Genomic DNA, 27500 nt, shown 5'->3' on the forward strand with positions numbered 1-27500 from the left:
AGGGTGCCATGGCCCTGGTTAGGGAATAGGGTGCCATGGGCCCTGGTTAGGGAATAGGGTGTCTTGGGCCCTGGTTAGGGAATAGGGTGCCATGGGCCTTGGCTAGGGAATAGGGTGCCTTGGGCCCTGTTTAGGGAATAGGGTGCCTTGGGCCCTGGTTAGGGAATAGGGTGCCTTGGGCCCTGGTTAGGGAATAGGGTGCCTTGGGCCCTGGTCAAAGGTAGTGCATTATGTAGAGAACAGGGTGCCATTTGGGGCGCAGAGGATTTGAATTAGAGTAAGTTAACTGTTAGGGAAAATGGATTGGGACTTTAGCCGTCTTCTCTTGTTACACAGATATTTGAAACGCAGACAGATCATTGCGGCGACATGATAGGTTGAATATCCTGTCACTGTAGATTCAAGATTTTAGTGGCCTCTGTGAAAGGCTACACTATGTAGATGCTATATGCACTTAGGGTGTTATAGGGTGTTAGTAGTAACTAACTAACAAGTAACAAATGAACAAATGAACTAGTAAATAAATAACTAGTAAAAAACTAGCTGGTAACTAACTAACTACTAACTAACTAGTAACTAACTAACTAGTATAAAGTAGGTAGTAAATAACTATTACTTACCCTGTTCCCCTCCCCTACTCCCATCCTCCCCCTCCTTCTCATCTACCGCTCCAACAGACTCTACTAAAATATTGCCTCACCTCGGAGGTTGCGTATGAAGTCCTCCAGCATCATCTTGCGGTCAGGCTTGATGTTGGGTGAGTACATGTCTGTGTTGAGGAGGATGATAGCGAAGGCCAGGATGAAGATGGTGTCGGGGTTGTGGAACTGCTGCACCACGTCCGGGTTACACATGCAGTACCGCTGACTGGAGAGGGTGGGGGGCAGGGGGACAGGAGACGGGACAGGGGGACAGGAGGGAGAGAGGGGGTTAGTATTTGTAAAACCCATGAGACAGATGAAGTCTCTACTCTCTAGAATATACAGATAAGATGAAGTCCCTACTCCCTAGAATATACAGATAAGATGAAGTCCCTACTCCCTAGAATATACAGATAAGATGAAGTCCCTACTCCCTAGAATATACAGATAAGATGAAGTCCCTACTCTCTAGAATATACAGATAAGATGAAGTCCCTACTCTCTAGAATATACAGATAAGATGAAGTCCCTACTCTCTAGAATATACAGATAAGATGAAGTCCCTACTCCCTAGAATATACAGATACGATGAAGTCCCTACTCTCTAGAATATACAGATAAGATGAAGTCCCTACTCCCTAGAATATACAGATAAGATGAAGTCCCTACTCCCTAGAATATACAGATAAGATGAAGTCCCTACTCCCTAGAATATACAGATAAGATGAAGTCCCTACTCTCTAGAATATACAGATAAGATGAAGTCCCTACTCTCTAGAATATACAGATAAGATGAAGTCCCTACTCCCTAGAATATACAGATAAGATGAAGTCCCTACTCCCTAGAATATACAGATAAGATGAAGTCCCTACTCTCTAGAATATACAGATAAGATGAAGTCCCTACTCCCTAGAATATACAGATAAGATGAAGTCCCTACTCCCTAGAATATACAGATCCCTCCCTAGAATATACAGATAAGATGAAGTCCCTACTCCCTAGAATATACAGATAAGATGAAGTCCCTAGAATATACAGATAAGATGAAGTCCCTACTCCCTAGAATATACAGATAAGATGAAGTCCCTACTCCCTAGAATATACAGATAAGATGAAGTCCCTACTCCCTAGAATATACAGATAAGATGAAGTCCCTACTCCCTAGAATATACAGATAAGATGAAGTCCCTACTCCCTAGAATATACAGATAAGATGAAGTCCCTACTCCTAGAATATACAGATAAGATGAAGTCCCTACTCCCTAGAATATACAGATAAGATGAAGTCCTACTCTCTAGAATATACAGATAAGATGAAGTCCCTACTCTCTAGAATATACAGATAAGATGAAGTCCCTACTCCCTAGAATATACAGATAAGATGAAGTCCCTACTCTCTAGAATATACAGATAAGATGAAGTCCCTACTCCCTAGAATATACAGATAAGATGAAGTCCCTACTCTCTAGAATATACAGATAAGATGAAGTCCCTACTCTCTAGAATATACAGATAAGATGAAGTCCCTACTCCCTAGAATATACAGATAAGATGAAGTCCCTACTCTCTAGAATATACAGATAAGATGTCCCTAGCCACCACAAAGAACCTGGCCAACCATCAGACAGAAAGACAGACAGAACGACAGTAGTCAAATCAATTAATAAAATGTATTTTAAAAGGCCTGTTTTGTCAGCAGTTGTCACAAAGTGCTACATAACTAGTACAGTAGTGTATTTACGCTGTGCACTGTGGGTTAGACAGCAGAAATATCCCTGCCTGGGCACCTCTGCAGTAAAGATGACACATGGCTGATGGAGGTCCCAGAGAACACCCTGAGATCTGAGAGGAGGCATGGCAGGAGAGCGAAATACAGCTGGCCTAGCAGCTCCACGCACCAAACAACCCTCGTCAATCTAACTGGCAGAGGTGTGTGTGTGTGTGTGTGTGTGTGTGTGTGTGTGTGTGTGTGTGTGTGTGTGTGTGTGTGTGTGTGTGTGTGTGTGTGTGTGTGTGTGTGTGTGTGTGTGTGTGTGTGTGTGTGTGTGTGTCTATGCTAGGACAGCCATTCTATCTGCTTGGGGGCGTTGTAAGAGGATGAAACATAAGGGCCTGTCCATGTTAGAACAGATAGCAGCCTATGTCCATAGAGTAAAGAGGTTGATTTAGAATCCTCTACAGTGAAAACCAGAGCTCCCCAGACTACCATTTACATGACATTATGGGCAAAAACTGGTTGAATCAATGTTGTTTCCACACAAAATTTGATGTGAGATGACGTTGAATCAACAAAACGGATTGTATTTGCAAAAAGTCCTTGTCTTTTTTTCATCAAACTTTGAACCTAAATCCAATGACAGGATGACATGTTTTGTTGATTTCCTGTTTAATTCACTTTAGTTGACAACTCAATCAAATGTAAATCCAAACTAGAAGTTGAACTGAGGTCTGTGCCCAGTGGGGCGACTGCACTGCAAGCTACAGTGTGTCACAATGCAGACATACTCTCTCAGTGATAATGGTGTACTGTATTCATCATACCGTGCATACCAAATGGAACACTATTCCTAACATAGGGGCCCTACTTTGAGGGCCCTGGTCAAAATTTGTGCACTAAATAGGGAACAGGGTGCTATTAAATAGGGAACAGGGTGCTATTCAGGACACTACCATATTGTCACGCTATGCTCTCCTCTGCATTGGCAACCAATTCAAATCTTTTATGGAATACATTTATTTACTGTAGTATTGCGTGAGATTCCACAGGGGAGCTTCCTTTGTTAATGAATCAATCTATTATTTCAACGGGTGTGTGTGTGTGAGACCCCATAGGGCCTCTACTGGAGCGTAAAGTGTAATTCCATATTAATTCTGGTTATGGTTTCCAGGTAGGCTGGCCCGGCCTTCCTCCGGAGTCATGTGACCACTGAGCTGCATGATTGGAATCTACGTCTCAGTGGGCTAGGAATACACACAGGTAGTGGACTAGCTATGTAGGAATAGAGTTGCCATTTGGGGGTTCATCCCCACTGATTCTGCATCATCTAATGGAGACTAGACTTTTTACCTGAAAAATACCTTATCTTAAGCCATATACTCTATGGTTTGCAGTTGTACCATCGAGACTGGGCTTAGACTTTAAGGAAGGTTTTGCAGCCAATCAATAGCTTTTTCTTCTTAATAATAAAGTCTCAGTTCTATACATTTCTCTTTACTATTCTACCAGAAAGAGTGAAATAGCAGATAGCCCTAGAAAGAGAAACCCTATATTCCCTCCCCTTACTCTATTTCAGTGAAGGGAATCTCATGTGTGTGTGTGTGTGTCTCTCTCTCTCTCTCTCTGGCCTCAGAAACTGCCAGTGTGTTGGGTTCATTATTAGCTGACACACACCAAGCTACAGTAGCTGCCAGGTGTTTATTTTCTCCTGACTTGTGTTTCTTCACACATTCTCTCCCCCCCTTTCCTCCCTCTCGCTCTCTCCCTGCCACCTGCCTTTCCTTCTGTTTACAGTCATCCTTTACCTCTATCCGTCTCTCTCGTTCATTCTTTAAGCCTCTCGCTATCCCCTCACTCTCTTTGAAGTCTGTCTCCCTCCCTCCCGTCATCTTTCTCTCTGTCTCAGACTCTTGCCTCTCGTTCTCTATCCTTTTCTCCCCCTCTCTCTTTTCTATTCCTCACTCTCTCCATCTCTGTTTGGAGGAGCAGGGGAGGCAGGCGGAGACCAGAGAGATGTGTTTATGCAACAGTGGATATTTATAAACCTCTCCTCCTTCCTTCCTTCCCTCGCTCTTTATTTCGCCCCTCTCTGTGCAGCACGCACTCTGCGCCAATCGTACCCAAAACAAAATGCCATCCGTCAGTCTCCATGCCCGCTCACAAGGACAACAACACTCTCGTTGGCAACGCACCTTGACAACTGTGACAGCTGGTCATATGGTAAATGGAGTGGTTATTCAAGGACACCGGTTAGCGCAGAGCAACGCTGCTGTGGCATAAATGGGATACCCGTTAAGACTCGTAAACCAGGAAGTTGTACTGATCCTGTCTGTTGAGATTGCCTGTTGTTTCAGAGCACCTAGCCAAGCGGAAGGCTGAGTCAACCATCTAAATGGAGAGAGGATTTAAACTAGCCCGATTTAACCAGTCTGAATGCAGTGAAACACTGCTGTGTGCAGCACTCAGGCTGGATAACCAGGCTAGGTAGAAACTGGAAAGTTTGGATGGGATTTAGGTTGACTGGTGAAGTGAGACGTGAACTGAAAAAAACTCCTAGCGCTGTGTTTTAGGCTCAGACACACATGGACCTTAGTGCTATTGGCAATGTCCTGCCCACCCATGGACAACAACAGGGCAAAGACACTACAGGGCTGTGCCTTCGCCTGATGTTGAGCTTAACTCTCTTGAACGTTGCAGCCTTTTAGGCCTTCTATACCTGAGACAAAGGTCTCTCTGTTTGTCCCAGTAGTGACCTCATCTAATCACAACTGCCTGACATCCTACTGGATGTGAATTGTTTTTAAGTGTCATCCTTAAACCAACACCCGTCCAGGATGAGTTGAGTTTAGAGTTGAGTTTATTAACATACACATTACTACATCAAGGCTACTCTTCCTGGGATTATTCACAAAGCAATATATCACACACACACACACACACACACACACACACACACACACACACACACACACACACACACACACACACACACACACACACACACACACACACACACACACACACACACACACACACACACACACACACACACACACACACACACACACACACACACACACACACACACACACACACACACACCGATGATTGATTGATTCATTGATTGACTGACTAACTGATGGACAGACAGACTGACTTAATAATGGAGCTCACCTGAAGGCCTCGATCAGTCTCTCCACCTTCTGGGCCTCTCCCTGGACTCTGATGTGAGCCTGGAACTTCCTCAGAGCCTCATCCAGCTCCATCCCTGAGAAATCCATCTCATCCACCACACAACTGCAGGAAAGAAAGACAAGGAGGGAGGAGAAGGAGGGAGAGAGAGGGGAAGGAAAAGAGATGGAGAGAGAGAGAGAGGGAGAGAGAGGGAGAGAGGGAGAGAGAGAGGGAGACAGAGAGAGAGAGAGAGAGATCGAGAGAGAGAGAGGGAGACAGAGAGAGGGAGACATTAAGAGAGAGGGAAGGAGGAGGGTAGAGAAAGGGAGTGAGATATAGAGAAATAGGGCGAGACAGAGGGAGAGAGAGAGAGAGAGAGAGATGTTACTGCTACAGGAATCTGTAACCCCAGTTTGAATTCACATCAGACGCCACTTCCACTTTCCCTGCGCCGCCCCTGCGGTCGTGGGGAGGTGAACCCAGAAATGACTCAGAACTATGGGGAACAACTTCCACAACTTTCACTATGTCTACTTCAGGGTCAGTTTCACCCAGGTATTATCCATGCATGGGTGCAAGGACAGCAGGGAGAGGGCCCAACTAGCCTCGGCTACACTGCTATCACCGCTCCCCAGCACAGGGACACAAACCCTCGGAGCAGAACATCCAGCCATTAATGGACGGGCTAGCTTAGTCAGAGGAAATTAAATCAGCTTAAATAAAAGAGATTTGCAAGCCAGTCAGAATAAATGCATGGGAATTAGTGATTTGTGTAAGCAATGGCCGCCAAAGTGAGCGAGAAGGTGACCTGGATTTGTTGAAGAGTTGGATGACTGTGTGTTGAGGGTGACACTTCCTCAGGTAGGATGAACATGTTTCCTAGAGTGATGGAATCGAAGGATGATTGTCTTGAAATCTCATCTGATAATAGTCTAATTTGATTGTATTAGAATGAGTTCTATCAAGTTGGGAGAGACAATGTCAAACCATGTAATTGTAAGTGATCGTGACATTATCTTGATAACCTATTGCATCGTATTTACAGTGTAATTGGGCTAGGACAATGACAGTGACTTTTAATTTTTAAATTTTACCTTTATTTAACCAGGTAGGCTAGTTGAGAATAAGTTCTCATTTGCAACTGCGACCTGGCCAAGATAAAGCGTAGCATTTTGACACATACAACAAAACAGAGTTACACATGGAATAAACAAACATACAGTCAATAATACAGTAGAACAAAAGAAAACAAAAGTCTATATACAGTGAGTGCAAATGAGGTAAGATAAGGAAATGAATAGGCCATGGTGGTGAAGTAATTACAATATAGCAATTAAACACTGGAATGGTAGATGTGCAGAAGATGAATGTGCAAGTAGAGATACTGGGGTGCAAAGGAGCAAGATAAATAAATAAATACTGTATGGGGATGATGTAGGTAGATAGATGGGCTGTTTACAGATGGGCTATGTACAGGTGCAGTGATCTGTGAGCTGCTCTGACAGCTGGTGCTTAAAGCTAGTGAGGGAGTTAAGAGTCTCCAACTTCAGAGATGTTTGCAGTTCGTTCCAGTCATTGGCAGCAGAGAACTGGAAGGAAAGACGACCAAAGGAGGAATTGGCTTTGGGGATGACCAGTGAGATATACCTGCTGGAGCGTGTGCTATGAGTGGGTGCTGCTATGGTGACCAGTGAGCTGAGATAAGGCGGGGCTTTACCAAGCAGAGACTTGTAGATGACCTGGAGCCAGTGGGTTTGGCGACGAGTATGAAGCGAGGGCCAGCCAACGAGATCATACAGGTCGTAGTGGTGGGTAGTATATGGGGCCTTGGTGACAAAACAGATGGCACTGTGATAGACTGCATCCAGTTTGTTGAGTAGAGTGTTGGAGGCTATTTTATAGATGACATTGCCAAAGTCGAAGATCGGTAGGATGGTCCGTTTTACGAGGGTATGTTTGGCAGCATGAGTGAAGGATGCTTTGTTGCGAAATAGGAAGCCAATTCTAGATTTAATTTTGGATTGGAGATGCTTAATGTGAGTCTGGAAGGAGAGTTTACAGTCTAGCCAGACACCTAGGTATTTGTAGTTGTCCACGTTTACTAAGTCAGAACCGTCCAGAGTAGTGATGCTGGACGGGCAGGTGCGGGCAGCGATAGGTTGAATAGCATGCATTTAGTTTCCCCTGCGTTTAAGAGCAGTTGGAGGCCACGGAAGGAGAGTTGTATGGCATTGAAGCTTGTCTGGAGGTTAGTTAACACAGTTAACACAGACTTCAGGGCAACTGAAGATATTGTAGATTTAGTCCTCGATTAACCCTGTGTGGTCTAGTGGTCTGTAGCAGAATATTGAATATCTTAGCGGGAACATACACACACACACACTCACACACGCACGCACGCACGCACTCACACACACAAACACTCACAAACACTCACACACACTCACTCACACACGCACGCACTCACACACACACACAAACAATCACAAACACTCACACACACTCACACACACTCACACACGCACGCACGCACGCACTCACACACACAAACACTCACACACACTCACACACACACACACACACAAACACACACTCACGCACACACACACACACACATACATTTACATTTACATTTAAGTCATTTAGCAGACGCTCTTATCCAGAGCGACTTACAAATTGGTGCATTCACCTTATGACATCCAGTGGAACAACCACTTTACAATAGTGCATCTAAATATTTTAAGGGGGGAGGGGGTGAGAAGGATTACTTTATCCTATCCTAGGTATTCCTTAAAGAGGTGGGGTTTCAGGTGTCTCCGGAAGGTGGTGATTGACTCCGCTGTCCTGGCGTCATGAGGGAGTTTGTTCCACCATTGGGGAGCCAGAGCAGCGAACAGTTTTGACTGAGCTGAGCGGGAACTGTACTTCCTCAGTGGTAGGGAGGCGAGCAGGCCAGAGGTGGATGAACGCAGTGCCCTTATTTGGGTGTAGGGCCTGATCAGAGCCTGGAGGTACTGAGGTGCCGTTCCCCTCACAGCTCCGTAGGCAAGCACCATGGTCTTGTAGCGGATGCGAGCTTCAACTGGAAGCCAGTGGAGAGAGCGGAGGAGCGGGGTGACGTGAGAGAACTTGGGAAGGTTGAACACTAGTCGGGCTGCGGCGTTCTGGATGAGATGTAGGGGTTTAATGGCACAGGCAGGGAGCCCAGCCAACAGCGAGTTGCAGTAATCCAGTCGGGAGATGACAAGTGCCTGGATTAGGACCTGCGCCGCTTCCTGTGTGAGGCAGGGTCGTACTCTGCGGATGTTGTAGAGCATGAACCTACAGGAACGGGCCACCGCCTTGATGTTAGTTGAGAACGACAGTTTGTTGTCCAGGATCACGCCAAGGTTCTTAGCGCTCTGGGAGGAGGACACAATGGAGTTGTCAACCGTGATGGCGAGATCATGGAACGGGCAGTCCTTCCCCGGGAGGAAGAGCAGCTCCGTCTTGCCGAAGTTCAGCTTGAGGTGGTGATCCGTCATCCACACTGATATGTCTGCCAGACATGCAGAGATGCGATTCGCCACCTGGTCATCAGAAGGGGAAAGGAGAAGATTAATTGTGTGTCGTCTGCATAGCAATGATAGGAGAGACCATGTGAGGTTATGACAGAGCCAAGTGACTTGGTGTATAGCGAGAATAGGAGAGGGCCTAGAACAGAGCCCTGGGGACACCAGTGGTGAGAGCGCGTGGTGAGGAGACAGATTCTCGCCACGCCACCTGGTAGGAGCGACCTGTCAGGTAGGACGCAATCCAAGCGTGGGCCGCGCCAGAGATGCCCAACTCGGAGAGGGTGGAGAGGAGGATCTGATGGTTCACAGTATCGAAGGCAGCCGATAGGTCTAGAAGGATGAGAGCAGAGGAGAGAGAGTTAGCTTTAGCGGTGCGGAGCGCCTCCGTGATACAGAGAAGAGCAGTCTCAGTTGAATGACTAGTCTTGAAACCTGACTGATTTGGATCAAGAAGGTCATTCTGAGAGAGATAGCGGGAGAGCTGACCAAGGACGGCACGTTCAAGAGTTTTGGAGAGAAAAGAAAGAAGGGATACTGGTCTGTAGTTGTTGACATCGGAGGGATCGAGTGTAGGTTTTTTCAGAAGGGGTGCAACTCTCGCTCTCTTGAAGACGGAAGGGACGTAGCCAGCGGTCAGGGATAAGTTGATGAGCGAGGTGAGGTAAGGGAGAAGGTCTCCGGAAATGGTCTGGAGAAGAGAGGAGGGGATAGGGTCGAGCGGGCAGGTTGTTGGGCGGCCGGCCGTCACAAGACGCGAGATTTCATCTGGAGAGAGAGGGGAGAAAGAGGTCAGAGCACAGGGTAGGGCAGTGTGAGCAGAACCAGCGGTGTTGTTTGACTTAGCAAACGAGGATCGGATGTCGTCGATCTTCTTTTCAAAATGGTTGACGAAGTCATCTGCAGAGAGGGAGGAGGGGGGGGAGGGGGAGGAGGATTCAGGAGGGAGGAGAATGTGGCAAAGAGCTTCCTAGGGTTAGAGGCAGATGCTTGGAATTTAGAGTGGTAGAAAGTGGCTTTAGCAGCAGAGACAGAGGAGGAAAATGTAGAGAGGAGGGAGTGAAAGGATGCCAGGTCCGCAGGGAGGCGAGTTTTCCTCCATTTCCGCTCGGCCTTCCGGAGCCCTGTTCTGTGAGCTCGCATTGAGTCGTCAAGCCACGGAGCGGGAGGGGAGGACCGAGCCGGCCTGGAAGATAGGGGACATAGAGAGTCAAAGGATGCAGAAAGGGAGGAGAGGAGGGTTGAGGAGGCAGAATCAGGAGATAGGTTGGAGAAGGTTTGAGCAGAGGGAAGAGATGATAGGATGGAAGAGGAGAGAGTAGCGGGGGAGAGAGAGCGAAGGTTGGGACGGCGCGATACCATCCGAGTAGGGGCAGTGTGGGAAGTGTTGGATGAGAGCGAGAGGGAAAAGGATACAAGGTAGTGGTCGGAGACTTGGAGGTAGTACACTTCTAGTGTAGTAGAGACCCTCTAGTGTAGTAGAGACCCTATAGTGTAGTGGAGACCCTCTAGTGTAGTAGAGACCCTCTAGTGTAGTAGAGACCCTCTAGTGTAGTAAAGACCCTCTAGTGTAGTAGAGACCCTCTAGTGTAGTAGATATATAGTGCAGTAGAGACCCTCTAGTGTAGTAGACACCCTCTAGTGTAGTAGAGACTCTCTAGTGTAGTAGACACCTTCTAGTGTAGTAGAGACCCTCTAGTGTAGTAGAGACCCTCTAGTGTAGTAGAGACCCTCTAGTGTAGTAGATATATAGTGTAGTAGAGACCCTCTAGTGTAGTAGACACCTTCTAGTGTAGTAGAGACCCTCTAGTGTAGTAGATATCTAGTGTAGTAGAGACCCTCTAGTGTAGTAGAGACCCTCTAGTGTAGTAGATATATAGTGTAGTAGAGACCCTCTAGTGTAGTAGACACCTTCTAGTGTAGTAGAGACCCTCTAGTGTAGTAGAGACCCTCTAGTGTAGTAGAGACCCTCTAGTGTAGTAGAGACCCTCTAGTGTAGTAGACACCCTCTAGTGTAGTAAGGCCCTCTAGTGTAGTAGAGACCCTCTAGTGTAGTAGAGACCCTCTAGTGTAGTAGTGACCCTCTAGTGTAGTAAGGCCCTCTAGTGTAGTAGAGACTCTCTAGTGTAGTAGATATATAGTGTAGTAGAGACCCTCTAGTGTAGTAGACACCTTCTAGTGTAGTAGAGACCCTCTAGTGTAGTAGAGACCCTCTAGTGTAGTAGAGACCCTCTAGTGTAGTAGAGACCCTCTAGTGTAGTAGACACCCTCTAGTGTAGTAAGGCCCTCTAGTGTAGTAGAGACCCTCTAGTGTAGTAGAGACCCTCTAGTGTAGTAGTGACCCTCTAGTGTAGTAAGGCCCTCTAGTGTAGTAGAGACTCTCTAGTGTAGTAGATAACTAGTGAAGTAGAGACCCTCTAGTGTAGTAGATAACTAGTGAAGTAGAGACCCTCTAGTGTAGTAGACATTAGCATTACATTTAAGTCATTTAGCAGACGCTCTTATCCAGAGCGACTTACAAATTGGTGCATTCACCTTATGACATCCAGTGGAACAGTCACTTTACAATAGTGCATCTAAGTCTTAAAGGGGGGGGGGTGGATCTCTACGACACTAGAGGGTGTCTACTACACTGGAGGGTCCACACGACACCAAATATCTACTACACTAGAGGGTCTCCACTACACTAGAGGTAGTAGAGACCCTCGAGAAGGAGACCCTCTAGTGTAGTAGAGACTCTCCAGTGTAGTAGAGACTCTCCAGCGTAGCAGATAACTAGTGAAGTAGAGACCCTCGAGTGTAGTAGAGACCCTCTAGTGTAGTGGAGACCCTCTAGTGTAGTAGAGACCCTCTAGTGTAGTAGAGACCCTCTAGTGTAGTAGAGACCCTCTAGTGTAGTTGAGACCCTCTAGTGTAGTAGAGACCCTCTAGTGTAGTAGAGACCCTCTAGTGTAGTTGAGACCCTCTAGTGTAGTAGATTTTTAGTGTAGTAGAGACCCTTTAGTGTAGTAGAGACCCTCTAGTGTAGTAGAGACCCTCTAGTGTAGTAGATATCCAGCTCCACTGTTTTGAAACAGTAGAATATATTACTTTGAATAGATTTTCTTGGTCCAAGATTCATGAAATGTTCCAAGGTCCTCTGGACTGGGACCTGGTGGGAACTCAGAATCTGGCCCACATCTGGACTGGGACCTGGTGGGAACTCAGAATCTGGCCCACCTCTGGACCGGGACCTGGTGGGAACTCAGCATCTGGCCCACCTCTGGACCGGGACCTGGTGGGAACTCAGAATCTGGCCCAGCTCTGGACCGGGGACCTGGTGGGAACTCAGCATCTGGCCCACCTCTGGACTGGGACCTGGCAGGAACTCAGCATTTGGCGCACCTCTGGACCGGGACCTGGTGGGAACTCAGCATCTGGCCCACCTCTGGACCGGGACCTGGTGGGAACTCAGCATCTGGCCCACCTCTGGACCGGGACCTGGCGGGAACTCAGCATTTACATACAAACACACGCACACACACAAACAAACACACACATTTTGATGACCTCCCTTGATTAGCATATTTGTCAGGAGAAATTACCTGCCACATGTAGTGAAGTGTTTACAAAGTATCAGGGGTTGCAGACCACTTCCACAGACCAAACACATATATTGATTGGCTCCCTGCAAGACAGAGCCAGGCGTGTTCTCTTCCACCTGATTAGGAGATGACAAGCAGAAAGTAGAGTTCATTTCTCTGCTATAAACAGGTTGCGGGGTAGACTGGTGTGAGTGTGTGTGTGTCCCTGTCTGTGTCTATCTGTGTGTGTGTTTGTGTCTTTGTGTGTGTGTGTGTGTGTGTGTGTGTGTGTGTGTGTGTGTGTGTGTGTGTGTGTGTGTGTGTGTGTGTGTGTGTGTGTGTGTGTGTGTGTGTGTGTGTGTGTGTGTGTGTGTGTGTGTGTGTGTGTGTGTGTGTGTGTCTTTGTGTGTCTTTGTGTGTCTTTGTGTGTCTTTGTGTGTCTTTCTATGTGTGTGTGTGTGTGTTTGTCTCTGTGTGTGTCTGTGTGAGTGTGTGTGTGTGTGTGCGTGGGGGTGAAAGGGTGGAGGACACGTGTGAAAGCTCACATACACACACTCACTCCTGCTCACACCCACACATGTACCCATGAAGGTGCACACATTCTCTCTCTGTTTCTCTCTGTTTCTCTCTGACACACACACACACAGACACACACAGAGACAAACACACACACACGCACACACACACGCACACACAACCCCCACCCCAGACATACCCATGTTATCCCCATGACTGATTTTCACATTAAAACCTGATCCCCATTACTCTCCCTTGACTACATGAGAGAATGCCAAGAGTGTGCAAAGCTGTCATCAAGGCAAAGGGAGGCTACTTTGCAGAATCTCAAATGTAAAATATATTTTGATTGGTTTAACACTTGATTGGTTACTACATCATTCCATATGTGTTATTTCCTAGTGTTGATGTCTTCACTGTAGAAAATAGTAAAAATAAATAAAAACCTTGGAATGAGTACTGTATATCCTACTGGTGTACTTCAAATGTTAATGGAGAGTGTAGGGTCCTGGACTAGTGGGGTCGTACCCTTAGAGGAGTTAAGGGTCCTGGACTAGTGGGGTCGTACCCTTAGAGGAGTTAAGGGTCCTGGACTAGTGGGTTCGTACCCTTAGAGGAGTTAAGGGTCCTGGACTAGTGGGGTCGTACCCTTAGAAGAGTTAAGGGTCCTGGACTAGTGGGGTCGTACCCTTAGAGGAGTTAAGGGTCCTGGACTAGTGGGGTCGTACCCTTAGAGGAGTTAAGGGTCCTGGACTAGTGGGGTCGTACCCTTAGAGGAGTTAAGGGTCCTGGACTAGTGGGGTCGTACCCTTAGAGGAGTTAAGGGTCCTGGACTAGTGGGGTCGTACCCTTAGAGGAGTTAAGGGTCCTGGACTAGTGGGGTCGTACCCTTAGAGGAGTTAAGGGTCCTGGACTAGTGGGGTCGTACCCTTAGAGGAGTTAAGGGTCATGGACTAGTGGGGTCGTACCCTTAGAGGAGTTAAGGGTCCTGGACTAGTGGGGTCGTACCCTTAGAGGAGTTAAGGGTCCTGGACTAGTGGGGTCGTACCCTTAGAGGAGTTAAGGGTCCTGGACTAGTGGGGTCGTACCCTTAGAGGAGTTAAGGGTCCTGGACTAGTGGGGTCGTACCCTTAGAGGAGTTAAGGGTCCTGGACTAGTGGGGTCGTACCCTTAGAGGAGTTAAGGGTCCTGGACTAGTGGGGTCGTACCCTTAGAGGAGGGTCGTACCCTTAGAGGAGTTAAGGGTCCTGGACTAGTGGGGTCGTACCCTTAGAGGAGTTAAGGGTCCTGGACTAGTGGGGTCGTACCCTTAGAGGAGTTAAGGGTCCTGGACTAGTGGGGTCGTACCCTTAGAGGAGTTAAGGGTCCTGGACTAGTGGGGTCGTACCCTTAGAGGAGTTAAGGGTCCTGGACTAGTGGGGTCGTACCCTTAGAGGAGTTAAGGGTCCTGGACTAGTGGGGTCGTACCCTTAGAGGAGTTAAGGGTCCTGGACTAGTGGGGTCGTACCCTTAGAGGAGTTAAGGGTCCTGGACTAGTGGGGTCGTACCCTTAGAGGAGTTAAGGGTCCTGGACTAGTGGGGTCGTACCCTTAGAGGAGTTAAGGGTCCTGGACTAGTGGGGTCGTACCCTTAGAGGAGTTAAGGGTCCTGGACTAGTGGGGTCGTACCCTTAGATAACACATTGTTCAGTGGTTTGAGGATCAGGTCAACACTTTGACAAAATAGAACATGTTGACTTTAAAGAGAGACAGGGAGAGAAAGAGGGAAACAAGATAGAGGGAGAGGGAAAGAGAAAGAAAGAAAGAGAGAGAGGGAAAGAGAAAGAAAGATAGAGAGAGAGGGAAAGAGAAAGAAAGATAGAGAGAGAGAGAAAGAGAAAGAGAGAGAGAGAGAAAGAGAAAGAAAGATAGAGAGGGAAAGAGAAAGAAAGATAGAGAGAGAGGGAAAGAGAAAGAAAGATAGAGAGAGAGAGAAAGAGAAAGAAAGATAGAGAGAGAGGGAAAGAGAAAGAAAGATAGAGAGAGAGAGAAAGAGAAAGAAAGATAGAGAGAGAGGGAAAGAGAAAGAAAGATAGAGAGAGAGGGAAAGAGAAAGAAAGATAGAGAGAGGGAAAGAGAAAGAAAGATAGAGAGAGAGGGAAAGAGAAAGAAAGATAGAGAGAGAGGGAAAGAGAAAGAAAGAGAGAGAGAGAGGGAAAGAGAAAGAAAGAGAGAGAGAGAGAGAAAGAGAAAGAAAGAGAGAGAGAGAGGGAAAGAGAAAGAAAGATAGAGAGAGAGAGAGAGAGAGAGAGGGAAAGAGAAAGAAAGATAGAGAGAGAGAGAGAGAGAGAAAGAGAAAGAAAGAGAGAGAGAGAGGGAAAGAGAAAGAAAGATAGAGAGAGAGAGAAAGAGAAAGAAAGAGAGAGAGAGAGGGAAAGAGAAAGAAAGATAGAGAGAGAGAGGGAAAGAGAAAGAAAGATAGAGAGAGGGAAAGAGAAAGAAAGATAGAGAGAGAGGGAAAGAGAAAGAAAGATAGAGAGAGAGGGAAAGAGAAAGAAAGAGAGAGAGAGAGGGAAAGAGAAAGAAAGAGAGAGAGAGAGAGAAAGAGAAAGAAAGAGAGAGAGAGAGGGAAAGAGAAAGAAAGATAGAGAGAGAGAGGGAAAGAGAAAGAAAGATAGAGAGAGAGAGAGAGAGAGGGAAAGAGAAAGAAAGAGAGAGAGAGAGGGAAAGAGAAAGAAAGATAGAGAGAGAGAGAAAGAGAAAGAAAGAGAGAGAGAGAGGGAAAGAGAAAGAAAGATAGAGAGAGAGAGAGAGAGGGAAAGAGAAAGAAAGATAGAGAGAGAGAGAGAGAGAGAGAGAGGGAAAGAGAAAGAAAGAGAGAGAGAGAGGGAAAGAGAAAGAAAGATAGAGAGAGAGAGAGAGAGGGAAAGAGAAAGAAAGAGAGAGAGAGAGAGAGAGAAAGAGAAAGAAAGATAGAGAGAGAGGGAAAGAGAAAGAAAGATAGAGAGAGAGGGAAAGAGAAAGAAAGATAGAGAGAGGGAAAGAGAAAGAAAGATAGAGAGAGAGGGAAAGAGAAAGAAAGATAGAGAGAGAGGGAAAGAGAAAGAAAGAGAGAGAGAGAGGGAAAGAGAAAGAAAGATAGAGAGAGAGGGAAAGAGAAAGAAAGAGAGAGAGAGAGGGAAAGAGAAAGAAAGATAGAGAGAGAGAGAAAGAGAAAGAAAGAGAGAGAGAGAGGGAAAGAGAAAGAAAGATAGAGAGAGGGAAAGAGAAAGAAAGATAGAGAGAGAGGGAAAGAGAAAGAAAGAGAGAGAGAGAGGGAAAGAGAAAGAAAGATAGAGAGAGAGAGAAAGAGAAAGAAAGAGAGAGAGAGAGGGAAAGAGAAAGAAAGATAGAGAGAGAGAGGGAAAGAGAAAGAAAGAGAGAGAGAGAGGGAAAGAGAAAGAAAGAGAGAGAGAGAGAGAGAGAGAGAGGGAAAGAGAAAGAAAGATAGAGAGAGAGAGAGAGAGGGAAAGAGAAAGAAAGATAGAGAGAGAGAGAGAGAGAGAGAGAGAGAGGGAAAGAGAAAGAAAGAGAGAGAGAGAGGGAAAGAGAAAGAAAGAGAGAGAGAGAGAGAGAGAGGGAAAGAGAAAGAAAGATAGAGAGAGAGAGAGAGAGAGAGAGAGACAGAGAGAGGGAAAGAGAAAGAAAGAGAGAGAGAGAGGGAAAGAGAAAGAAAGAGAGAGAGAGAGAGAGAGAGGGAAAGAGAAAGAAAGATAGAGAGAGAGAGAGAGAGAGAGAGAGAGAGAGAGAGGGAAAGAGAAAGAAAGAGAGAGAGAGAGGGAAAGAGAAAGAGAGAGAGAGAGAGAGAGAGAGAGAGAGGGAAAGAGAAAGAAAGATAGAGAGAGAGAGAGAGAGAGAGAGAGAGACAGAGAGAGGGAAAGAGAAAGAAAGAGAGAGAGAGAGGGAAAGAGAAAGAAAGAGAGAGAGAGAGGGAAAGAGAAAGAAAGAGAGAGAGAGAGGGAAAGAGAAAGAAAGATAGAGAGAGAGAGAAAGAGAAAGAAAGAGAGAGAGAGAGGGAAAGAGAAAGAAAGATAGAGAGAGAGAGAAAGAGAAAGAAAGATAGAGAGATAGGGAAAGAGAAAGAAAGATAGAGAGAGAGAGAAAGAGAAAGAAAGATAGAGAGATAGAGAAAGAAAGATAGAGAGAGAGAGAGAGAGAGAAAGAGAAAGAAAGATAGAGAGAGAGGGAAAGAGAAAGTAAGATAGAGAGAGAGAGGGAAAGAGAAAGAAAGATAGAGAGGGGGTGGATAATGATTGAGGTTAAAGGAGAAAGGCAGGCTGCATGCTTGCAGAGAGAAAGACCAATGAATAAAGGAACAGAGACAAAGAGAGAAATAGAGCTGCATTTCAGAGAGATTTCAGGACGTGTGTGTGTGTGTGTGTGTGTGTGTGTGTGTGTGTGTGTGTGTGTGTGTGTGTGTGTGTGTGTGTGTGTGTGTGTGTGTGTGTGTGTGTGTGTGTGTGTGTGTGTGTGTGTGTGTGTGTGTGTGTGTGTGTGTGTGTGTGTGTGTGTGTGTGTGTGCATGTGTCCTCCTAAGAAACAAAAGGCTTTGAACTGCTTTGGGTCCTCATCTTAATTAAGTTAATTGGCTCTGTGTGTGTGTGTGTGTGTGTGATAGAATGCATGCAGCATCAGCTTCTCCTGGTGCAATAGGGTTCTTTATCTAAGTTGGAACTGTGATGGAGTTTCACAATAGAATGTAGCCTGTCACAGCACTAAGAGCAGTCGCCCAATGATCAGCTGTTAAGAACTTCATCTGTCACTGTAATCTGCACTCTTAATGAAACATTGGTCTGGAGAAATGAATTAGAGTTTTTCTAAAATGCCCTGCCCAAAAGCTACCGCATTTGTAGATTGTCCCATATCTGTCAGTATCCACTATCTCTGACTGGCCTTGGGGTGGTCTTTGTAGGCTACCATTATACTGTTTGTTGCTGTTTTTATATGATGCCTTTACTGTGAAAAGTATCACTCACACAGACATGCACACAGAACCAACAGACAAGCAGGCAGGCAGGCAAGCAGGCAGGCAGACAGACTCACACATATATACACATATACACACCCCTAAATTATAACGCATCACTTCAGGGTTGAGACTGGGTATATTTGAGCTTGGCTGTTGGTGTAGATTTAATTAAAAGATTGAGCTAGCAGCGTCACAGACACTGAGAAACACACACACACACAGACAGACAGAGTGGCGCTAGCATCCTCTTTTCTCCCACACAGTCATATGAGTGAAAGGCATCCAGGAGAATTATAGCAGAACATCACATGACAGCTCAGGAGGATTGTCAGATTGTCTCGAGGCTATGGTCATATTGTTAATACTCCCTTTGTCTGTGTTAACCTCTCTCACTATGACTGTTACAATACCAGTGTAGTCAACTGTCTATATGCTAACCTCTCTCACTATGACTGTTAAAATACCAGTGTAGTCAACTGTCTATATGCTAACCTCTCTCACTATGACTGTTACAATACCAGTGTAGTCAACTGTCTATATGCTAACCTCTCTCACTATGACTGTTAAAATACCAGTGTAGTCAACTGTCTATATGCTAACCTCTCTCACTATGACTGTTAAAATACCAGTGTAGTCAACTGTCTATATGCTAACCTCTCTCACTATGACTGTTACAATACCAGTGTAGTCAACTGTCTATATGCTAACCTCTCTCACTATGACTGTTACAATACCAGTGTAGTCAACTGTCTATATGCTAACCTCTCTCACTATGACTGTTACAATACCAGTGTAGTCAACTGTCTATATGCTAATCTCTCTCACTATGACTGTTACAATACCAGTGTAGTCAACTGTCTATATGCTAACCTCTCTCACTATGACTGTTACAATACCAGTGTAGTCAACTGTCTATATGCTAACCTCTTTCACTATGACTGTTACAATACCAGTGTAGTCAACTGTCTATATGCTAACCTCTCTCACTATGACTGTTACAATAACAGTGTAGTCAACTGTCTATATGCTAACCTCTTTCACTATGACTGTTACAATACCAGTGTAGTCAACTGTCTATATGCTAACCTCTCTCACTATGACTGTTACAATACCAGTGTAGTCAACTGTCTATATGCTAACCTCTCTCACTATGACTGTTACAATACCAGTGTAGTCAACTGTCTATATGCTAACCTCTCTCACTATGACTGTTACAATACCAGTGTAGTCAACTGTCTATATGCTAACCTCTCTCACTATGACTGTTACAATACCAGTGTAGTCAACTGTCTATATGCTAACCTCTCTCACTATGACTGTTAAAATACCAGTGTCTATATGCTAACCTCTCTCACTATGACTGTTACAATAACAGTGTAGTCAACTGTCTATATGCTAACCTCTTTCACTATGACTGTTACAATACCAGTGTAGTCAACTGTCTATATGCTAATCTCTCTCACTATGACTGTTACAATACCAGTGTAGTCAACTGTCTATATGCTAACCTCTCTCACTATGACTGTTACAATACCAGTGTAGTCAACTGTCTATATGCTAACCTCTTTCACTATGACTGTTACAATACCAGTGTAGTCAACTGTCTATATGCTAACCTCTCTCACTATGACTGTTACAATACCAGTGTAGTCAACTGTCTATATGCTAACCTCTTTCACTATGACTGTTACAATACCAGTGTAGTCAACTGTCTATATGCTAACCTCTTTCACTATGACTGTTACAATACCAGTGTAGTCAACTGTCTATATGCTAACCTCTCTCACTATGACTGTTACAATACCAGTGTAGTCAACTGTCCTTCTGTAGCTCAGTTGGTAGAGCATGGCGCTTGTAACGCCAGGGTAGTGGGTTCGATCCCCGGGACCACCCATATGTAGAATGTATGCACGCATGACTGTAAGTGGCTTTGGATAAAAGCGTCTGCTAAATGGCATATATTATTATTATATTATTATTATTATTATATGCTAACCTCTCTCACTATGACTGTTACAATACCAGTGTAGTCAACTGTCTATATGCTAACCTCTTTCACTATGACTGTTACAATACCAGTGTAGTCAACTGTCTATATGCTAACCTCTCTCACTATGACTGTTAAAATACCAGTGTAGTCAACTGTCTATATGCTAACCTCTCTCACTATGACTGTTACAATAACAGTGTAGTCAACTGTCTATATGCTAACCTCTTTCACTATGACTGTTACAATACCAGTGTAGTCAACTGTCTATATGCTAACCTCTCTCACTATGACTGTTACAATACCAGTGTAGTCAACTGTCTATATGCTAACCTCTCTCACTATGACTGTTACAATAACAGTGTAGTCAACTGTCTATATGCTAACCTCTTTCACTATGACTGTTACAATACCAGTGTAGTCAACTGTCTATATGCTAATCTCTCTCACTATGACTGTTACAATACCAGTGTAGTCAACTGTCTATATGCTAACCTCTCTCACTATGACTGTTACAATACCAGTGTAGTCAACTGTCTATATGCTAACCTCTTTCACTATGACTGTTACAATACCAGTGTAGTCAACTGTCTATATGCTAACCTCTCTCACTATGACTGTTACAATACCAGTGTAGTCAACTGTCTATATGCTAACCTCTTTCACTATGACTGTTACAATACCAGTGTAGTCAACTGTCTATATGCTAACCTCTTTCACTATGACTGTTACAATACCAGTGTAGTCAAATGTCTATATGCTAACCTCTCTCACTATGACTGTTACAATACCAGTGTAGTCAACTGTCTATATGCTAACCTCTCTCACTATGACTGTTAAAATACCAGTGTAGTCAACTGTCTATATGCTAACCTCTTTCACTATGACTGTTACAATACCAGTGTAGTCAACTGTCTATATGCTAACCTCTCTCACTATGACTGTTACAATACCAGTGTAGTCAACTGTCTATATGCTAACCTCTTTCACTATGACTGTTACAATACCAGTGTAGTCAACTGTCTATATGCTAATCTCTCTCACTATGACTGTTACAATACCAGTGTAGTCAACTGTCTATATGCTAATCTCTCTCACTATGACTGTTACAATACCAGTGTAGTCAACTGTCTATATGCTAACCTCTCTCACTATGACTGTTACAATACCAGTGTAGTCAACTGTCTATATGCTAACCTCTCTCACTATGACTGTTACAATACCAGTGTAGTCAACTGTCTATATGCTAACCTCTTTCACTATGACTGTTACAATACCAGTGTAGTCAACTGTCTATATGCTAACCTCTCTCACTATGACTGTTACAATACCAGTGTAGTCAACTGTCTATATGCTAACCTCTTTCACTATGACTGTTACAATACCAGTGTAGTCAACTGTCTATATGCTAATCTCTCTCACTATGACTGTTACAATACCAGTGTAGTCAACTGTCTATATGCTAACCTCTCTCACTATGACTGTTACAATACCAGTGTAGTCAACTGTCTATGTGTTAACCTCTCTCACTATGACTGTTACAATACCAGTGTAGTCAACTGTCTATGTGTTAACCTCTCTCAGTATGACTGTTACAATAACAGTGTAGTCAACTGTCTATATGCTAACCTCTCTCACTATGACTGTTACAATAACAGTGTAGTCAACTGTCTATATGCTAACCTCTTTCACTATGACTGTTACAATACCAGTGTAGTCAACTGTCTATATGCTAACCTCTCTCACTATGACTGTTACAATACCAGTGTAGTCAACTGTCTATATGCTAACCTCTTTCACTATGACTGTTACAATACCAGTGTAGTCAACTGTCTATATGCTAACCTCTCTCACTATGACTGTTACAATACCAGTGTAGTCAACTGTCTATATGCTAACCTCTTTCACTATGACTGTTACAATACCAGTGTAGTCAACTGTCTATATGCTAACCTCTCTCACTATGACTGTTACAATACCAGTGTAGTCAACTGTCTATATGCTAACCTCTTTCACTATGACTGTTACAATACCAGTGTAGTCAACTGTCTATATGCTAACCTCTCTCACTATGACTGTTAAAATACCAGTGTAGTCAACTGTCTATATGTTAACCTCTCTCACTATGACTGTTAAAATACCAGTGTAGTCAACTGTCTATGTGTTAACCTCTCTCACTATGACTGTTACAATACCTGTTGTCATGACGTTGGCCTGAGGGGTTGGTTTATGACAGTCATAAATACCTCTTCCCCCTTTTCCTCTCTCTACCCTACTAAGGTTACATTTGCAAAACCCTTGGTTAACATAGAGATTCTGGGAACATCAGAAGGTGGGGGGAAATTAACTATATTCTGGTAATCCGAACAATTGAACATATGCGGTGGTACTTAATGAATATGATGTCAGTTCGGTTGTCATCAATGATATGATGACATAAACTCATCAATGATACGATGACATAAACTCTACAGTGGAAAGTCTACACATCAGAGTTATTGGATTCACATGGAATTGTTGTTCAATTTAAATATTTGAATATGAAATTATTTGTGATGGGATGATATGTGATTTTAGTTTTCATAAGATAGGTCTGCTCAATCAGTGGCCCTCCCCTGTGAAGGGACAAGGGCTATACAACTTTTCAAACACACCCTCCTCTCCCTTCCTATATAAGCCCTTGACGACAACATAACTTCCTGTTCCGAGGATATGAGGGCGACGGTCCTATGTCAGAATGGTTCAGATAATAACTACAGAACGAAGCCAACATCAGCATGAGCTTTGGTTGCGAATGGTATGAACTTTTGAACTCTTATTCACTACAGAAGTGATACCTCCTAGCTGTTGAGTTAGCGACCGCAGCTGCAAACGCAGGTTCGGAAGGAACAGACAGTATCCCATCTATCACACATCAGCGTTACTACAACGCATCCAATTGACAACCAGAGACATTCTTCAAAGGACTCGGTTTGGCAACACGGCCTTCCATCTACCACCAACCTACTGAAGAGCAGCTCAGAGTAAATATTTATTGCATTTTCCTTTTCCAAATGGGCGGTAATTTAGAGTGCATAAGATACTGTATTTACAATAGCACAGCTTTTTCCCTTTGTTCCTCAGTCCCGCTCTTTCACTCAACCCAGGCCCTTTTCCTTTGTGTAACAAGTTGTCATACCTGTTCCGCCCGCTAGGAACGTTTTAAGTTATAATTAATTGTGTGTATGTGAATTCAGTGTGATTAGTTGGGTTTAAGTATTTATTTACTAAATACCTAATTTATATTGCTGATTCAAATTGTTAGCCAGGGTTCTTGCAAGAATTTACAACTTTCAGATGAGACTGGAGTAAGATGAAGATTAATGTTGACTGCTATGGATGTAAAATACTAGTAGGTCTTTACGAGTTTATTCGGAAGATAACAGCTCTATAAATATTATTTTGTGGTGCCCGACTCTAGTTAATTACATTTACATTATTAGCTCAATCAGGTGATATTAATTACAGAGAAATTATTTTATAGAATAGCATGTCATATCACATAATCCGGCATAGCCAAAGACACGACACTGTGTAGTCAACTGCAAACAGGGACAGTGTAACACCCCATGTTTTATATCTCAAAACTCTCACGACCAAAATGTTTTATTAGCAGCCAATGTTTACTTTCTTATTTGCGGCTTTGGCAGTCAACTGAAAAACATGCCAACAGTATTTCTGATTGTCTTCCCAACTCACCATCACTTGCATTTAATGTGGGTCTATGACAGTCAAATTAGTCTGACATAATGTCTCTTATCTCACCAACACTAATGAGATGGGTCTGGCTTAATGTATGTTGCATCGGAGCTTCTCAAAGTCAGGAGGCGTGGTCGACAGAGCACACCTCATCTCTGCTGTCACATCCAACCTGGATCGATATTTGGTTTGAATGAAGACAAAAGCACTGAATCCAGCTTCACACAGATATGAGCTGGCGAAGGGTACATTGAGTTGTAATGCCCTGAGGCAGACAGCAGGGTGTTCCCATTGAGCCAGGAACCAGAACTCCTCTGTAGTGATCTGTGAATACGTTGTCTGTAGCATTCAGTCACATTACAGCTCGATCAGCTGTTCGATTTCACTTACTGGCATGTCAACTGAGCCAGGATCACAGTCAAAAGGTTTGGGAACGATGTCCCAAAGTGCTCTTCCAAGCATTGGTTGGTGAGCAGTCATCACTGGTGTGGGACACTTACTGATGCTGTGTTCTGTTAGAAACATGCACAGCCGAGGGAAGTGGGAATGGTTCGCTTTTGAAAGGCTCTCTCTCCAATAATAATTCTTTCCTCTGAATCCACTGATTGTCACGATCGTCATAAGGGGTGGACCAAAATGCAGCATGGTATGTTTCAATCCTTTTTTTTAGGAAGAGAAAACTCAAATAACAAAGACAATAAAGCAAACAAACTAAACGTGACGTTCAGAGTAGTGCTCACAGGCAACTCTACCTAGACAAGATCCCACAAAGCACAACGGGAAAATGGCTACCTAAATATGATCCCCAATCAGAGACAACGATAAACAGCTGCCTCTGATTGAGAACCATATCAGGCCAACATAGATATACAATTCCCCTAGATAACCCACCCTACATCACACCCCGACCCAACCAACATAGAGAGTAAACAGCTCTCTATGGTCAGGGCGTGACACTGATTCAGTCACTCATCTGTACAATGTTTTGTATTTCCTCTATATGCTTCTGTTCCATTTGTTCAGTTTCCCAAATACTGTATGTCTGTTACATTGGCAAGGAGACAGGAAAGTCAAGTCCTTTCTCAATGCAAAACATATTTCCAACTCTCCCCCGCGATAACCATCAAGCCTCTGTGTGAAATAGAACATAGCTATTCTCTGATCCCCATATCTCCACATAGTTTTGCGAACAAGTGTGCGCCCAGTGATATGGTTTGATGTACACTGAACAAAAATATAAACTTAACATGTAAAGTGATGGTCCCATGTTTCATATGCACAAAAAGCTTATTTCTCTCAAATGCTGTGTATAAATGTGTTTACGTCCCTGTAAATTCTGTCTGTAATGAAGTCCTTTTGTGGAGAAAAATCATTCTTATTGGCTGGGCTTTGGCTCCCCATTGGGTCCACCATGCCTGCGCCCCTGCCTGGTCATATATGAAATCCATAGATTAGGGCCTAATTCATATATTTCAATTGACTGATTTCCTTATATAAACTGTAACTCAGTCAAATCTGTGAAATTGTTGCATGTTGCGTTTATATTTTGGTTCAATATATCTTCCAATTGAAGTGAACTGCTGCAATATATCTCCGAGTTCTGTCCTCAGCTCTTTTGCTGCCAGTTGTTCTCGGTGTATCATACAATACGTCCATATGGCAGAGGGAGACACATTCCTAGAGAGGGAGACACAACTAGACACAACTAGAGTGCAGAGGCCTGCCTGCCGTCCCACCATAGATAGAGCCCCATCTGTGCAAAAGCCCACCAGTAGATCCCATGGAATCAGTTTTTCGTCAAGATATCCACGCAGCACACTGAACATCCCCTGTGCCCCCCGACATGTATAGCGAACAAAAGTCGGGGCCTCACAGCTAAAATCCATTTGAAGAGCATAAGCTGGGGAGTTTTTGAGTGGTTCAGTCTGTTTGCTCTTGATTGCTAGCAATAGCATCAATTATTTGTTTGACAGCGCTATCTGACAAAGGTATTGATGTGAGTTTTTGGGCCACACATTGTTTCACCGTATAAATTGCGGCCGGTAATATCAGAGTCTCTGTAATAGTGTGTGGTTTCATAGCATAGCAAACCTAGCCATTCACCATGGGAATGATGACCACTGGTCCAATAGGGTTCATCTTGGGGGGGAGGTCTCCAATCACTAACCACTGCTCCAATAGGGTTTATCTTGGGGGGGAGGTCTCCATTCACTAACCACTGCTCCAATAGGGTTTATCTTGGGGGAGGTCTCCATTCACTAACCACTGCTCCAATAGGGTTTATCTTGGGGGAGGTCTCCACTCACTAACCACTGCTCCAATAGGGTTTATCTTGGGGGAGGTCTCCACTCACTAACCACTGCTCCAATAGGGTTTATCTTGGGGGGGGGTCGTAATGAGCCTACTGTACCTAGACAATGCTCTTCAGTCCAGTACTATTATTAAGAAGGAGACTACCAGTTACTCACTCTAGGACGTCTCTGTTGAAGGGCTTCTTGCTGTTTCCCAGGAACTCTCCAATCATCTGCCTGCTCAGGCCCTTCCTCTGAAGCAGGAAGTGAGCCACACCTATGGGCGTGTCCGGGATGAAACCTCGTGAGATCAGGAACTGGAGACCCTTATCAGGGTTACTGACAGAGAAGAATAAAGAGGAGGAGAAATTAGATATTAAAATCCTCTTTATTTGGGTTAATATCATACAGAGAGAGGAAGGGGGAAGAGAGAGAAGGGGGGTGAGGGAAGAGGCTGGAGGAGATTGTTATACGTGAGACCCCTGCTTGCTAAACAAGTTCCAAAATCACCAAGACTATGAAGATCAAAACAGTCTGGTGATGACAGTCTGGTGTGGAGGCTAGCTGTAAAACATGGTGGTGATGACAGTCTGGTGTGGAGGCTAGCTGTAAAACATGGTGGTAATGACAGTCTGGTGTGGAGGCTAGCTGTAAAACATGGTGCTAATGACAGTCTGGTGTGGAGGCTAGCTGTAAAACATGGTGGTAATGACAGTCTGGTGTGGAGGCTGTGGAGGCTAGCTGTAAAACATGGTGGAAATGACAGTCTGGTGTGGAGGCTAGATGTAAAACATGGTGGTAATGACAGTCTGGTGTGGAGGCTAGCTGTAAAACATGGTGGTAATGACAGTCTGGTGTGGAGGCTAGCTGTAAAACATGGTGTTAATGGGAGTGTGGTAATGACAGTCTGGTGTGGAGGCTAGCTGTAAAACATGGTGGTGATGACAGTCTGGTGTGGAGGCTAGCTGTAAAACATGGTGGTAATGACAGTCTGGTGTGGAGGCTAGTGGTGATACATGGTGGTAATGACAGTCTGGTGTGGAGGCTAGCGGTGATACATGGTGGTAATGACAGTCTGGTGTGGAGGCTAGCTGTAAAACATGGTGGTAATGACAGTCTGGTGTGGAGGCTATCTGTAAAACATGGTGGTAATGACAGTCTGGTATGGAGGCTAGCTGTAAAACATGGTGGTAATGACAGTCTGGTGTGGAGGCTATCTGTAAAACATGGTGGTAATGACAGTCTGGTGTGGAGGCTAGTGGTGATACATGGTGGTAATGACAGTCTGGTGTGGAGGCTAGCGGTGATACATGGTGGTAATGACAGTCTGGTGTG

The 27500-nt window shown here is 44.6% G+C and overlaps 1 protein-coding gene across 1 annotated transcript in view; it reads right to left on the bottom strand.

The window, feature by feature from the left end:
- Positions 1-683: 683 nt before the first annotated feature.
- The window catches only part of LOC124020246 (IQ motif and SEC7 domain-containing protein 3-like), a 126276-nt gene continuing 99459 nt past the window's right edge, over positions 684-27500 (bottom strand). The window contains exons 5-7 of the mRNA XM_046335605.1: positions 26343-26504; positions 5534-5656; positions 684-867 (exon numbers count right to left, since the gene is read on the bottom strand). Of these exons, the coding sequence (XP_046191561.1) occupies positions 684-867; positions 5534-5656; positions 26343-26504 (469 nt within the window). The remainder of the gene's footprint in view (positions 868-5533; positions 5657-26342; positions 26505-27500) is intronic.

Source organism: Oncorhynchus gorbuscha, unplaced genomic scaffold (genome assembly GCF_021184085.1).
Source record: "Oncorhynchus gorbuscha isolate QuinsamMale2020 ecotype Even-year unplaced genomic scaffold, OgorEven_v1.0 Un_scaffold_781, whole genome shotgun sequence".
NCBI classification, from domain to species: Eukaryota; Metazoa; Chordata; class Actinopteri; order Salmoniformes; family Salmonidae; genus Oncorhynchus; species Oncorhynchus gorbuscha.